At 43.3% G+C, this 14649-nt stretch overlaps 1 protein-coding gene across 7 annotated transcripts in view; it reads right to left on the bottom strand.

The window, feature by feature from the left end:
• Positions 1-5686: 5686 nt before the first annotated feature.
• LOC118789708 (protein quaking) overlaps positions 5687-14649 on the bottom strand; it is a 79836-nt gene continuing 70873 nt past the window's right edge. The window contains exons 6-8 of one of the 7 annotated variants that reach the window (XR_005005473.1): positions 12371-12664; positions 10138-11054; positions 5687-5806 (exon numbers count right to left, since the gene is read on the bottom strand). Coding sequence is in view for 6 of the 7 variants with exons in the window: in XM_036546258.1 (XP_036402151.1) it covers positions 12204-12664 (461 nt within the window). In the remaining variant the exon portion in view is untranslated. Of the gene's footprint in view, positions 5807-7764; positions 11055-11512; positions 11663-11860; positions 12665-14649 lie in introns of those variants that run through there. The other 6 variants (XM_036546261.1, XM_036546259.1, XM_036546260.1 and 3 more) reach the window with 6 other exon arrangements.

The raw sequence follows: 14649 nt of genomic DNA, 5'->3' as shown, positions 1-14649 counted from the left end.
AAAGAGCACAGCGAGCGCGGCCGGCGGTGATTGCCGAGCCGCTTCTGCATAGCGCGGGGGGGGTCCTGAAGGACACGGCCGAAGCAATTTACGGATCAGTCTGCGCAGAAGTGCCCGAGAACGCAGCCCCGCTCCCCCCTCTTTTTTTATGTGACTGTTGTTCGTTGCGGGGCAGACCTGTGTAATTTCACCTCTCCCTTTCTTCCTCCTCGGCGCTGAAACGCGACGAGCGTGCGGGTTTAATCTGCGGTCTGAGAGACGGGGGCTCCGCGAGGGATCCTCCGCCTCGGCTCGCGGGCCCGGGACGCGCTGCGCGCACAAATGAAACACTTTCATGCCTCAACATCCGGAGGCGAGGCGAGATGCGATTTCTCCCCAAAACAGCCGCCGGGGCCCGGGCTTGTCTTATCAGCGTGGCGCAGGGAAACCGCCGAATCCCAGGCAATTTCTTGCCCGTGATAGACAGAGCAATTTCTCTGAAGCTGCAGACCGGGAGGAGGGAGGGAGAAGAATGTGCGTGCGTGTGTGTGTGTGTGTGTGTGGGGGGGGGCACGCAAACAACAAAGACAATGAATTAAACGTGAGAGGTGGGAAGGTGGGCTGTGAATTGACAGAAGAGAGAGTTGTAATGATTACGGGTCATGTGGGGGAGGGCAGCAGCGGGGTGCGGGGTGTGGGGTGAGGCCGCGCTCGTTGTGAGAGAGAGCACCGGGGGAGCGTGAGCAGGGTGGGCCTCTGGGCAAGGGGGGGGGCACCCGTCGCCTGTGGTTACTCTCCTAGGCCTCGCCGAGGCTGGCAGGCGTGGAGATAACGGCAGATAGCGATCCCAGAGTCCCCGATAACAGGCCCCTCAAATGTCAAATAACACAAAGGGCTCTATCGATTTGCCCCCCCCCCCCCCCCCCCCCCCCCCCATCCGCTCCACCCCCCCCTTCTCGACTGTCTTTCTTGGCTTTATTCTTCCTGCTTCCCCTTTCGAACAGAAAACAGCTTCTGATTGGGCTAATCTTTTCTCCCATCTGCAGAGCATTTTACGCCGTCCTATTCCATGTTCGCTGAGACAGGTTTTATCAATATTCCTTATCGCAACAGCACACCAGCGGTAATAGCTAAACATGGCTGTTATTGCTGCGAAACTCACAAAGCCAATATCAGGTCCCATGTTACCTGCGGGCCCACATATAATATAGCTAAATGTACGGTGATTGTTTATTGATTTTTTTTAACTGCTGGCTCCAGTTCTTTGTGTTTGTAAATCATATCAAACGAGCGAGAGTAAAGAAAGCAGCAGCCCTCTTATTCAATACTTGATTGTGCGCATAATACGAGAGAAAGGCTGCCATTTGTCCCTTGTTGCATCATCCTCCTTGCGTCCAGCTCAGCCAGATGAGGGACATCCGCAGTTCTCCGGAGGATATGGATAATGCTTTCTCCACTTACCTTACACTGCCCTGCAAATCCTTTGCTATACACTGCAAACAGTGAAGTTTATGTTAACATATTCAACAAGTGCATCTCATATTGTAATTATGATACTAATGATAATGCAACTAATAACAGTAATACTTATACATCTTATAATGCAATGTAATGTAATTATGTAACGCAATGATGATACTAATGATAACACTACTAATAACAGTAATACTTATGCATCTGATATTGTAACGATGTTACCAATGATAATACTACTAATACCAGGAATGCATATAATTCTGATATTAATTGAATTCATGAAGCATGTTCCATCTACCTTTACTGATCTCAATTTGCTTTGCAAAGAATTGTGGGAGGGGGGGTGAGGGGGGTACTGCTGGGCTGGTGACTCACTTCAGCCACCGCTAGCAACCATATGTGCTGACTGTTAACAGCTGAGTGACACGCATCTAATTCCCCCTGTTCGCTTCTGCCGGAGGAGAGGACTCAGACACACTGTATGAGTCACCCTTTCCTTTTTTAAATCGAATACCAATACTTGATATCAGCCTCTCGCCAGCATCCTCGGTGACTGCACCGTCTTCACCATCTGTCGGCTCCATTGTCAGGCCGGAATCTCTGCTTTATTTAAGAGCACGGGTTAATCAGCGCATATCTGCAAGTCACGGCGGAAAAGCGGAAAAGAAAGCACATTAATAGGCTACAGAGAAAGAGCAGTGAGATTAATTTGGCCCTTCTATTAAGATTTTAATGTATTGCTATCGCACTGCAAAACAGGATATTACTGTTGGCTCATCTGGCTTTTCTAAAAACTTTTTTAAAAAAGAAAAAAAGAAACCACAAAGTTCATGTTTTAAAACAACCCAAGCAGCCACCTGGAACATGTGAACATTAATAAAACAGACTTCGTCCAGTGTTAGTACATTTGTATTGTCATGTTTTATTAAAATAATGCTATTGGTTAATAAGAACACTTTACAACGAAAAAAAAAAGACCTCAAATGCAAGCAACATAAAAATGAAAACCAAAAACAAAACAAAGAAACTAAATGTAAAAGAGAGTCTTCCTGTAAAGGATTCATGATGATAAGGCTCCTTAAAGAGTGTCCTGGTTCTGTTCTGAAACTCAGTGCCTTTTTTTTTTTTTAGAAGAACCTTCACATTCGCACTTGAGTACTTCATTTAATGTATTTGTTTTTCCATTCTTTGTTCGTGTCCAAATCTGGAACTAACATCATTTGATGTTTTTTTTTAATTACATATACATATAAAATAAGATAGAAAAATACATTATAAACTTGTAACACTCGCTGTAAATACATACATGTCATTTGTAGGCAATACGTTGGACAGGGTGAGTTCAAAGCATGGGTCAAGTGTTATAACATAATAGGTATGGGCTGAAAGGTGTCGTACATAGAACACCTGCTTCTGAGCACACAGACATTAAAATCAACAAGAAGTAACGCGGCCAAAAAGGCTTCTTTAAATAAAACTGAACAAAATAACGCTATAGTGCGGGTGAGACTGTAAATAAGTAAAGCTCGTTGGATATCATGATCTCACCCCCAAATTAATCTCTCCTGCAGTACCAATCCTGCGGGATCTTTGCATCGAATATAGGCTCCCAATAAGCTCTTACAGGTTTCCACTAGTAAAACCAACATGGTATACTACATACTGTCCTGATAATCAATTCAAAAACATTGAATTACTTCTTTCTTGTAAAAAAGAAATACGATCCTAGTAATAATAATAATGATAATACTACTAATAATGGCACTGCATGATCATAACTGAAAAAGAGACCAAAACCAAAAATGAGTATCACACAGGAAGACAAATCCATGACGTGGGAGCATACCACACACAACACAGAAAATCAATCTGTTGCATAGTAAATAAAGAAACATATAGACAGTTCAATAACGGAGTGTGGAGCTGAACAGAGTTGAGCTGTTTCTAAATGCAGAGATGTATGATATCCCAGACTAACCAAACACAGAGCATAACCATTTCTTCTGTTCACCTTTCCACCACTGACACCAATGAAATCTGTGTCTGTAGCCCCATGACTCCTGTCTACTGGGCTGGTTAGAACCCCAGTCCTGATCTCTACTGGGCTGGTCAAAACCCAGCTTCTAATCTCTACTGGGCTGGTTAGAACCCCAGCTCTGATCTCTACTAGGCTGGTGAAAACCCCACTTCTAATCTCTACTGGGCTGGTTAGAACCCCAGTTCTGATCTCTACTAGGCTGGTGAAAACCCCACCTCTAATCTCTATTCGGCCAGCCAGAACTCAATTTCTGATTTCTACTGGGCTATCAGTACCCAAATTTTGATCTCTAATGGTCTGGTTAGTACCCTAGTTCTGATATCTACAGGGTTAGACAGAACCCCAGTACTGATCTCTAAAGGGCGGGTCAGTACCCCAGTTCCGATCTAATCCGGGCTGCTGAGACCACCCACTCCTTCGATCTCCTTACACCAACAGCAAGATGATGTTACCTCAATGACAGGAGAACAGCTGCGCTCAGAGATTCAGGATTGCAGCCCCTGAAATCAGGTTCTGATCACACTGGCGCTCCAGCCCCTAACAATACAGACTCTAGCAGGGTTTCAATGGCAGCCTGGACCTTTGCGGGCAGATTCCTTCAGGTGCTAGTGTCAATTGGTCCAGGGATTGTACTCTAGCAGTACTAACTCACGAGAATCTCAGCAGCGCTCCGGGTCAAGAACTATGACTCTGTGACTCCGCCTGTACTTTACAGGAGTCTCAGTGGGCAACCTACACAGGCCTTCCTGAAATCGCCCTGTGTCACAGCGTGGCGAGGTGAGGGGTCTGTAAAATCAGAAAACAAAGGCGACGAAGGGACAGGCTGAATTTTCATCTCGGTTAGAGAGAAATGGCAAGGCAGAGTCAGGCCTGAGTGACTCGTTTTCATTGCACTCTGTGTGGAGGGAGACCGTGTGTGTTGACCCGGTATGCAGCAGGAACTGACTGATGAGACATTCAGATTCAATGACCATGAGGAAAATAAGGCACTTTCATTTCCTTTTCATTTTAAATGCTTAACAAAAAAAGAGGAAAAGAAAAAGGCTGTTTTGGTCTTTAATACCTCTCTGTCCACTGAACGAAAACTGCTGTTTTCATGAAATAAAGGGTTTCTTTGTTCATTTTCTTCTTTACAATACTTGAAAGTATAAAAGACTAAATTTTGGAAAAATATATTTTTCTTTTCACCAGCACCCTTTTGTAATAAAAGTATCTACTTTTTTTACGATCGTGTTTGTTTTCCCACAACATTATACATTTATGTACAATTTAAATACATGTGTACAGCAGTTAGGCAGGCATGGCTTTTACATCCTTAAAGAAATGTCTTTACAAGGAAGTGGTCTTTAAAAAATAGTTGCCAAGTAATGGGACTCGAGATGCATGTACCTTTGCTGTCACTGGGTTGTCTTCATCCCCATCCACTCCGTCTTTCCTACCCAAGCCCCGCCCCATCATTCCCTAACCAGTCAACACCCACCCTGCTCCTCCCAAGCCCTCCCAATCACAGCCTGACCAGCCAACACCCACCCTGCTCCTCCCAAACCCCGCCCCATCACAGCCTGACCAGTCCCCACCCACCCTGCTCCTCCCAAGCCCCGCCCCATCTATTTCCTCTCGGTTTCAGATAGGGTTGGAACCCCACTATTTAATTTCCCTGTGGAGATCACTAATTACAAAGATTTGGAATATTTAGGTTGCTCTCAGTATCACAGAAATGTCACTGACAGACCAAAGGACTGCAAGGTTCATGCATGAGACCTCATCACTACACAATACATTCAGGACCAAATCATTTACCATGAGCAGAGGTCTCCCGGTGATGCTGGCAGCCATTGCGGGAGACAGCTGCCGACTGCTATCCCACTGCATTGCTTTCCACATGTTCTTCGTCTTCTTCTTCGTCAGACTGGTTGGAGGAGGGGGGCAGGGATCGGGGGGTGTGGTGCGGCGGGGGGGTGGGGTGGGGCTTGGGGCGTGACCTTGCCGGGGGGGGGGGGACGAATCAGACCTTATTGCTTTACAACTATTCAGTGCAGGTCTAGAATCATGATCACCCAACCAGATGAGACAGCGCAGGAAAGGGGTGGTGCTGTCGAGTCATCGCCGTGTCGATTTGTTAGGGTGAAAAGCTGCGCCCCTCAGCTCGCTGCGATCGAGACAGACAACAAGCGAAGGCGTTCTTTCTTTCTCTCTCTTTTTTTTTTTTTTTTTTTTTTACCAGTGAACTGATCTGCAGGCAGGCAATGGTCAGGTCATCATTGGGTGAAGAGTTCAGAGGTCAGAAGGTCAAAGGTTAGTTGCCGGTGGCGGCTGGGTGGTTAGGAAACAAACAAACAAAAATAAACAAATAAATAAACAAAAAGGAGAGAAACAAAAGGGGAAAAAAGAAAAAAGATAGAGAGGAGATTAGTTTCAGCTAGTGACGGCTGGATGACAACATGGCAAGCTAAATCACAACTAAGAATACTGGCAGGACAGTTTTTACATCTCCTACACGACGCAGTGAAATCATGACGTCATGATTTCACGCATGGTGGGGAGCCTACTCCCACAGGTAGAATGTTAAAAAGGAGGAAATGAAACTGATTAAGGAATTAAATAAAACAACTACGATAACATGGCTAATGGTTAGTAGCAGTCAAGTCAATGGAGGAAATCTGGATAGAGAGGAGTTCAAATGAGAAAAAGAATCATTTTGAGAATAGTCAGTACAGTTACGGTTCTCTGACTGCTATTAAGCATTAGGGCTCTTTACAAGTGCAAGCGAGAAAGCCGCTAGTAATGATGGATGTGGATATTAATGTCTCTGCTGTTAAAAGAAATGAATTTAGAGGAAATAAGAAATTCAAGAAGACCATTCATCAGGAAAAAAAATAATTTATGGGCCAAACAACCATTTGTGGTTTTTTACTCAATAAAATTTTATTGCTTTTCAAGATATTTTTTGTTCTATTTACAACAACATGAAAATCTTGGCCTCATGGTACAAAGCAACTCTACACGGTATATCTATAGCAGAATAGGCATTGGAGCTGCGAGAATGCCAAAGCCATTACTTCAGCCAAACCCCCAGCTTTGGAAACTATTGACAATTTACAGGACACATGATATAAAATGCACTTGCATATAAACACTGAAAAGTCCTGTCATTTGTATAAAGCCCTAAAGTATATCCAAAAATATAGGAAATTTCTAAATGGTGCTATAATGTTGCTATAATGCATATTTGTCTTTCTAACAAATAGCCCTCTAGAATATCATTGCTATTTCTTTGCAAATACAATAAAATCTGACATTTCATATACATTCCTGCTTTATAGTTTTTTTTAATATATATATTTATATACTTTTTTTTTTTTTTTAAAGAAGCCACCGTTAAATACTATTTTCTTTGCAACAACAAAAAATAAACAGAAGCTTACAGTAGAACATAAAAAAAGTTCTCAAGTGGAATAGTTTCTTTAATGTATTCATTCTCTGGTCTGATCTCATGCACAAAGTGGACCCTATATTGACTCTATCCACTTCGCAGTGGTCAGTTTAAGACTTTGCAGCTTTAGTCATATGTTCATCTATTCATTTTCTGAGGTTTGCTGTAGTTCTCATTTAACACATCGCCTCGTCTGCCCAAGGCGAATGGAGATGACCACGTTTTGTTCATTCAGTGCAAAATCGGAGTTGTGCCATTTCTCACTTTTCAAATGAATCGAAAACCCAACAGCTCTACACACAAAGAAGGCGGTGTGTCTGCTTTACCAGTTTGAGCGGTCTGTAAAAAAAAAAAAAAAGACGCAACGTAGGGTAAGGTTCCTTGCAAACCCCTCAAGTTTTAACTGTACTATACATCACAGAAAACGATAATCAAATTAATCAGCATTCAGAGTAAAAAAAAAAACCAGATCTATTCTGACGCACCATAGTTTATATGAAAGGCATATCTCATGGTGCCCCTGTAGAAGTCTGATACCGAGATTGGTTTGCTGAATACAGCTCTATCTCTGCAGTAGTTCTGTGTACTGTCAAATCAGACCTCAAATTTTTCTAAGCAGATTTGTAAAAAAAACATACATTTAACATTTAAATAAAATATGTTTTCTTGGTCTGAGTGATTAAGAGTCATTTTTTTTACAGCCGCGTCAAAGGGATGGTAAAGAGACACACGCCTCACACACCATCTGACACCTGCCCACCCCCTGTCAGGGGCAGTTTGTCACACACACAGGTTTGACAGTTGTGCAATTTCATGTGATGTTTGTTTTTTTTTCATTAATCTTGTCAGTTTTTATCTTTTATCTGTTACTGGAACCAAACTTAGTTTTTTTTGTTCCATTCGTTACGTATTAAGATCTTACCTTGGTATTACAAAGCTAAAGTCACTTGGCAGAAATTCACCATCCGTAGGGTACCAAAAATTAAAGTTTTTAAAAGTAAAATTAATGAGTATTTAGAAAGATTTTTGTTTTTTTGTTTTGGCACGGTTGTGGTACTCTGACATGAGTTATGTAAAAATGAAAGGGGATAGAGAAAGGACTCTGTGGTACTATGAATGATCTTTCAGTGCTGACACGCCAGTTCCCTAAGACCCACTTTATATACATGTGAACTGTGAGACACATGAACTGCTCCAGAGCACAATTAAAACCATATTAGGGCTTATTGACATATTTAAAATGCATTAATCACGTCAATGATCACATCTGGCTATCACTGCAGTTGTTCAAAAAGACTGCCATTGTGAAGGATTCGAGATTTGTTCAATAAAATGTAAAGTGTGACAAAAAATACATAAACTCTTAAACTCGAATGCTTCTTTCAAGTAGAAAAGAGTATATTGGTCCACAATATTTTAAATTAACAACGGTATAAACAATGAAAAACAATGACCCAAATCAAAAGACCAAAGAAGCTAAGAAGCAGTAACTTCTTAGTCTGCCATTGGTCATTTTCTAATGAAATGCAGGAATTGTGACGAGACAACTGCTTATCAACAAATGTGTGTCAGTGAGGGGTTCATATCTATGACCTCTGAGCTGACGCTTAATATCTGCCAATAAACCCAAATATATCACACCCCCTGACAAAAAAAGGGGAGTTGGGCTCTGGAAGCCCATGTGTATGCTGGCTTTAGTTTCAGCCAAGTCTCCGAATGGATTCAGACTTCTTGTCATCTCCTGTAAACTGTAATAGCACAGGTATTGACTCCTCAAACAATGCAGTCAAAATAATTGAATCAAAACCTATCATTTATTATTAATACATAATAAATTTTGCTTTAATCCAGAGTAGAGTTCAAGTGTTAAGCTTCCATTTTTTTATGTTTTACTGATACATTTATATAGCTTTGATTTATTACTCAATTCAGTCACTGTAACAAAAGCCAAACAAGCACATGGCTCTCTAGGAGCGCAGTTTGTGTCATATTTAGCAATTGCATGATAGCTGGGTCTTAGGGTATATATGGGTACCGTCAGGAAATGTAGAACACATTTGTGTGTGTGAGTGTGTGTGCATGTGTGGGTAAGACTATCTATAGGCCTGGAATTCTCAGTTTTCTCTTTCCCTTCAAAGAGTTGTTGTTAAAAGAAAAAAAAAGCACTTCATACAGACAACTTCACTATTGCTAAGGAATACTTTCTGTTCATTGCAATTGTTGTGGCTAAATAAGGCTGTAGTTTATGTGTTGGTCTCTTATGAGAATGATAGGGGCTTTTGTTGGTCTCTATTATGTATAATCAATGTATGTGTTGGTTTGTATTGGTTTCTGTTTTCCCCTCTGCACAAAAATTCAGTATGTATCTTGACATATTTCCAGTCTACACTGTGAGAGAATTTATGCCATGAATGAGACACTGAAAATAACTGCTTCTGGCAGTAGACAAACACAAATAATAATAAAAAAATCACTTGATTTTGTCTCAAAACAAAACTGAGATGCAGTTGATCAAACTCTGTCCAGCTTAGCTTGACTCTGAATTTCAGAAAGATATGGCGATATGGCTGATGTGGCCTCAGAGTTGTAAACGTGCGTAAAAAATATGAAATCTCAAAATCAAAGTTCTCCATAATGTTACATTAAGAATTTCTGCAAACAAATAAATACAAATGGACAGACTTGATTTCTCATAATTTACAGAGAGTTGGATGTTGAGGACTTAGCTAAGTGCAGTGAAAATTGAGCCTTTATTTTATTGGGGGCGGGGAATCGAAATGTTGGTTTTGTTTGGTGGGGGGGGTGTCCATTATTTGTCATCAACGGCATGTCAGAGTCACACAGTCATCAAAATAATGGAGTGGCAACGAACAGTCCTTTCCGTTTTAAAGACAGGATTTGTGTACATGTTCATGTGACACAGCCCTTACATGCTGTGTTGTGGCCACCGTCTAGCCCGCTCTTTTCAGGTACCCCCCTCCCTCCCACAGTGTAAATGGCCTAAAACTTCATATCCCAGAAACAACAGGGCTGTTAGCTCCACAGAGGGCGAGGGGTTCTTGAGCGTTGGGCGTTACATCACAAAACCATGTCGTTTACCCCAGCGGGTTAAAAAAAAATACTCGGAGCTGTCTCCGCGCGCAGCGAAACAAGATGTGGACCAACAGGGGGCAGCACTGGTGATAAATGTAAGCGCTGGGGCTAAACTAACCTCTGTCAGCGGTCACTATCCTTTGGTAAGGATGAACCCGCATTTCGTGCCTTCGAACCTTAGTAGCCACCGCACCTGCTTAAATTGCAACATTACCAAAACAAAGTTAGATTATTCATTCTACACAAATCTCATTAACAGTCAGTTTATCAACAATAGCAGGTTTCTTGTTTTTATATCAAAAATGACCAAACACATCTAACAAATTATGCAAATAAGAAAAAAAAAAAGTTACAAGTTAAGGCACAATTTGAATGTTTTCTTTAAGAGCATGTCTGTTAAGAATTTCTAACATGGTTGCCATCACCTCTGTGGAGTTGCCTTAAAACCAGGTGGATCCCCTGTGGCAATACTCCTTGGTACAGTATTTCTGACATTAGACACAGGCATGCACTGAGCTTTACTAGTCACGTAATTGGAGTGCAGCAGGTTGAGGCGTCTTTCCAGTTATCATTTTAAATATAATACTGATCATTCTCTGGACAGGCTCAGAGAGGAGAATTTAGGCACATCCGCAGTAGTAAATCTGAGGTTTTCTTTTTTTTAAAACCAATGAGTAGAAAAAAATCGCAATGAATTAAGTGATTAGTAAAGCGAGACAGTATTATATCGATTTACCAGAACATAGCAGTCAGTGAAACAGTCTGTATACACATACCTATAAGAGTGTGTGTGTGTGTTTGTGTGTGTATGTGTGTGCGCAGTGTATAACATACATTGTTTCAGAGACGAGTCTCTGGTGAGGCATTGCCAGTGTAAACATCAGTAGTAAGGAGCTGTCTGACTGACTGCTAGGCCAAGCTCATGGTTTAATTCAAGGCAGCTGTGAAACAAAGCACGTGTTAACACTCAGATCGGATGAGGGTTCAGTAAGATCGTTCTTGAACGCTTTTAGCCTTTCGTGGGGAAAGCCATACCTAAAGAATGAAGGAAGGGAACGTGAATTAGTGCTTGGAGTCTCTGACCTCGGAGAAGCAGTACACACCGTCCTCACTGCTACCCCACCCCCGACCCCCTCCCTCCCTCCCCGGCCCCCTCTCATCGGTCCTCAGGTAACCCCACTGACCCCTCATCGTCCTCATGTTACCCCCCGCTGACGCCCCCCTGGCCGGAGGGTATACCCCAGGAGGATATGCAGCAATGTGGGGCTCAGTGCTTTCCTAAGTCTTTTTTTTTTTTTACATAATACACACACATAAAGAAAAAAACAACAATGGCACAATTCACTTCAAAAGACCTGCCGACAATACAGGGAAGTGGTCTCTGTTTAGTTTGTTTTGTTTCTTGGGTTAAACGGGCCGTTCCTCGGCCAATCCTACACAAAGAGTTGGGGTGGGGGGGGGGGGGGTTGTCTGTGGGATGGTGGTGGGGGGAGTTGTGGTGGAGGGGGTGGGGGTGGGGGTGTCTGGTTTTCGGGTTCTTTAAAAGGGAGGCCTGGTCGAGGGCTCTCCTCGCTGCACTGTGATGGGAAAGTGACAGGTATGGAACCCGAAGTACACGGGCAGCTCTTCAGCCTTTGAGGATGCTGTATAGGTTACACAAGAGAGAGAAAAGTGAAATCTTCGCTCAGCACCGCAGCTCCGCGATCCCCCCACAGCAGCAGCCCCCCCCCCCCCCCCCCCCCCCCCCCCGCCCCCGCACCCCCATGCTGAGCTCAGGTCTGTTCACCTCTCTGGCTCAACAAACACACACACACATTGACAGTACCTTCAGTCTACCTGGATAATTCTATTGCTGAATGAGAAGACAAGTCATCTCCGCTTCTCTCTGATTTTCATGCATTGGCAACTGTTCATTTAACACAGTACCTTTCAGAGTTTCTTTTTTTCCTTTTTCTGAAAGTACTTCAGGCTTCTGGCATGATATTTCTACTGCATTTCTGAATGGTTTCAACAAAGCAAGAAAGCCATTTTGGAGGCGGAGAAAGAGGGGGCTTTCAGGGCCATTTCTTCAAATTTACACAAACACTTAACTGCCTATTAATTTACACACAATTCTTAAAAGGCTTCTTATCGTGAGCCGAGAGTCAGCTGATTATGACTTCATTTGCCAGGCCCTTGCTGACGTTATTTGCGGGGGACACTGCTTGGTGGGAACCATTCCAGGTAAGAGCAGTTAAGCGGAATGGCCACCGGACAATTCGGGGTGCATTTGTGGGGTGCGGGGTCCCACTGCGGGGGGTGGGGCGCGGAACACTCACAGGGACACACGGGCGGGAGGGAGGAATGCTTACCTAACACCCCGCTGGAGTCGATGGGGTACTCCAGGATGGAGGTGGCGGGGGCCAGCGTGTAGGGGTACTCATAGGGCGCGTAGATGAGGCCCGACTCGGGCCCGGGGGGCACTAGGGTGGCAGTGGGGTGGGGCGTCCCGTTTGGCATGACAGTTTGGATCTGTCGGATCAGAGGCATTATGGTGGGGCCGGCGGGGGTGGGCGTGCGCAGGGCGGCGGGGGGCAGCACCGGGGCGGGGCCGGTGATGATGCGGGGCGCCTGGGCGGTGGCTGCAAGAGAAAAGGCAAGGGCGGCTACGGTGAGCGGGAGGACACCCCAGAGAGGGCCGGCGCCGGGCGGGGCGGAGGCGGGGCAGGAGAGAGAGGAGGAGGAAGAGGAGGAGGGAGAAGAAGGGAGGGGTGGGGCGGGGGAGGGGGAGGAGGGGAGGGGGGAGAGAAACAGACAGAAGAATAGTTAGTATCATGCATAGCCAATACAGCACACACCAAGCAAATCAGTCAACAGTAAGAGGAGATGAGGCTCAGTCTGGTTCTACCCTGTCTGTTTTGCAGAGGCAGTTACACGCGCAGTCAGGGCATGGCGCTGCTCAACGCCGCAGCGGGCGCAGCTGTGGATGCGACACATGCAGCCAGAGCAAGCTCGCCCGCACCACAGGGTAACGGAACGTGCGCTAACTGCGCGGAACGCGATGGCATTCTGCCGCTTCTGTGAAACGCACTGCAGGCAGGCAGTTTGTACCTGGGGTGTCAGAGCCATGCATTTCCAACTCCTAGTTATTCAGTTACCTAACCATTTAATCAAACTCAGTCTTCATAAACAAAAAACAGACTGCAAAAACTGTACATGTAAGTTGTTCTGGAAAACATACAGTGCAAACATTTACAGGAAATATTAGATCTACATGAAATGTAATCAACTATTTCCTATTTCACAGGAGTTCAGAAAACTCGCTGATAATTGACTTTCATCTGTCATGTGAAAATTCAATACACACAAAAGATAACATGGATTTTTCTGTTCTTCAAAACACCCCAGGTTCAAGCTAAAAACTGGCAATGCTAGTACACTGTTCTTGTTAAGTAGACAGTTTACTTGTAATTACAATGTAATAACCAAGGCATGAAGGTGTAATTGTAATGTCACGTAATGTGTTTTCAACACATTGAATACAAACCTCAGTTGGAACAGGAGGTGCCAGTTTATGTAATTACAGCATCTACATGAATACCCAGGTACTCCCCTGATACGTATCCTTACTCCAAGCTCAACTCTACCCTTCAACCTGAATTAACCATTTAACTTTATCTCAGTCCAAAATCTGACTACAGATCAATCCTGATCCCTTACATAGTTAAAACAATTTTTCTAACAATGTGAAACATGATAGCAGTTAAACAGCATTAGCTTGCTGTTGTATTTATATTTGTATATATATTGTATTTATATTTAATTACAGTGTAATTACATATGTAACTGTCTACTTCATATAAAGTTAATGCAGTCATTACAGTCAAGCAATATATTGGGTTACGGGAAATCAATTAAAAAATCAATGAAATTATTAGACCACAAAAGACCACAAAATGTTTTCATCCTGACACCCTGGCAAGTTATTTTCTCTGACCCAAATTCGATGATAAAAGTGAAATGAGCAAGGGAATGAAATGCTTACACGTTAAACTGAAATTTAAAATATCCAGACAATGAAGACATATTAGAAGTATTTTAAGGTGATTTCACGGTGATATGAGTACTCTTCAATGCCAAAAAAATGGTTAACGACAGAAGCACGAAGCATGCGGTGTTAGCAGCATTAATTTTATTGCTGAAGTTTATGCATACGTGATGGTTAATTAGATTGTTAAAGAAAAATTAATTCAGTAGTGTTTACAGAGGAAAATATGTTGTGAGGGCCAATGCAAATCACTGCTGAACTTTGGTGATTGTATTATATCAGGTGTGTTTAATCTCTTCAAGGCCAGATCAAACCTACACAGGGTTCACCTGAGGTTCTGATGCTCAGTTTAAGAACAATGATTAGATCAGCTGTGCCCAGTATGCATCTATACAGAGTGAAGCTACACAACATCAAGCTAAATGAATCAAGAGAGATCTTCACATCAAGAGGCCATTTCAGGGAAACGGGTTAAAAAGCGAAGTGCGTATCTATATCTATCTCTGTAGCTACAACAGCAAATGTTTAAAACCAGGTCATAGCCATCTGTGGCTCAGTGCAGCTTTCTGAAAAAGGTACAGGCCAGGTTTGAATCACATTAGT

This window comes from Megalops cyprinoides, chromosome 15 (genome assembly GCF_013368585.1).
Source record: "Megalops cyprinoides isolate fMegCyp1 chromosome 15, fMegCyp1.pri, whole genome shotgun sequence".
Taxonomy (NCBI): Eukaryota; Metazoa; Chordata; class Actinopteri; order Elopiformes; family Megalopidae; genus Megalops; species Megalops cyprinoides.
The sequence above is the reverse complement of the archived record's forward strand: the minus strand, read 5'-3'. Positions and strand labels throughout refer to the sequence as shown.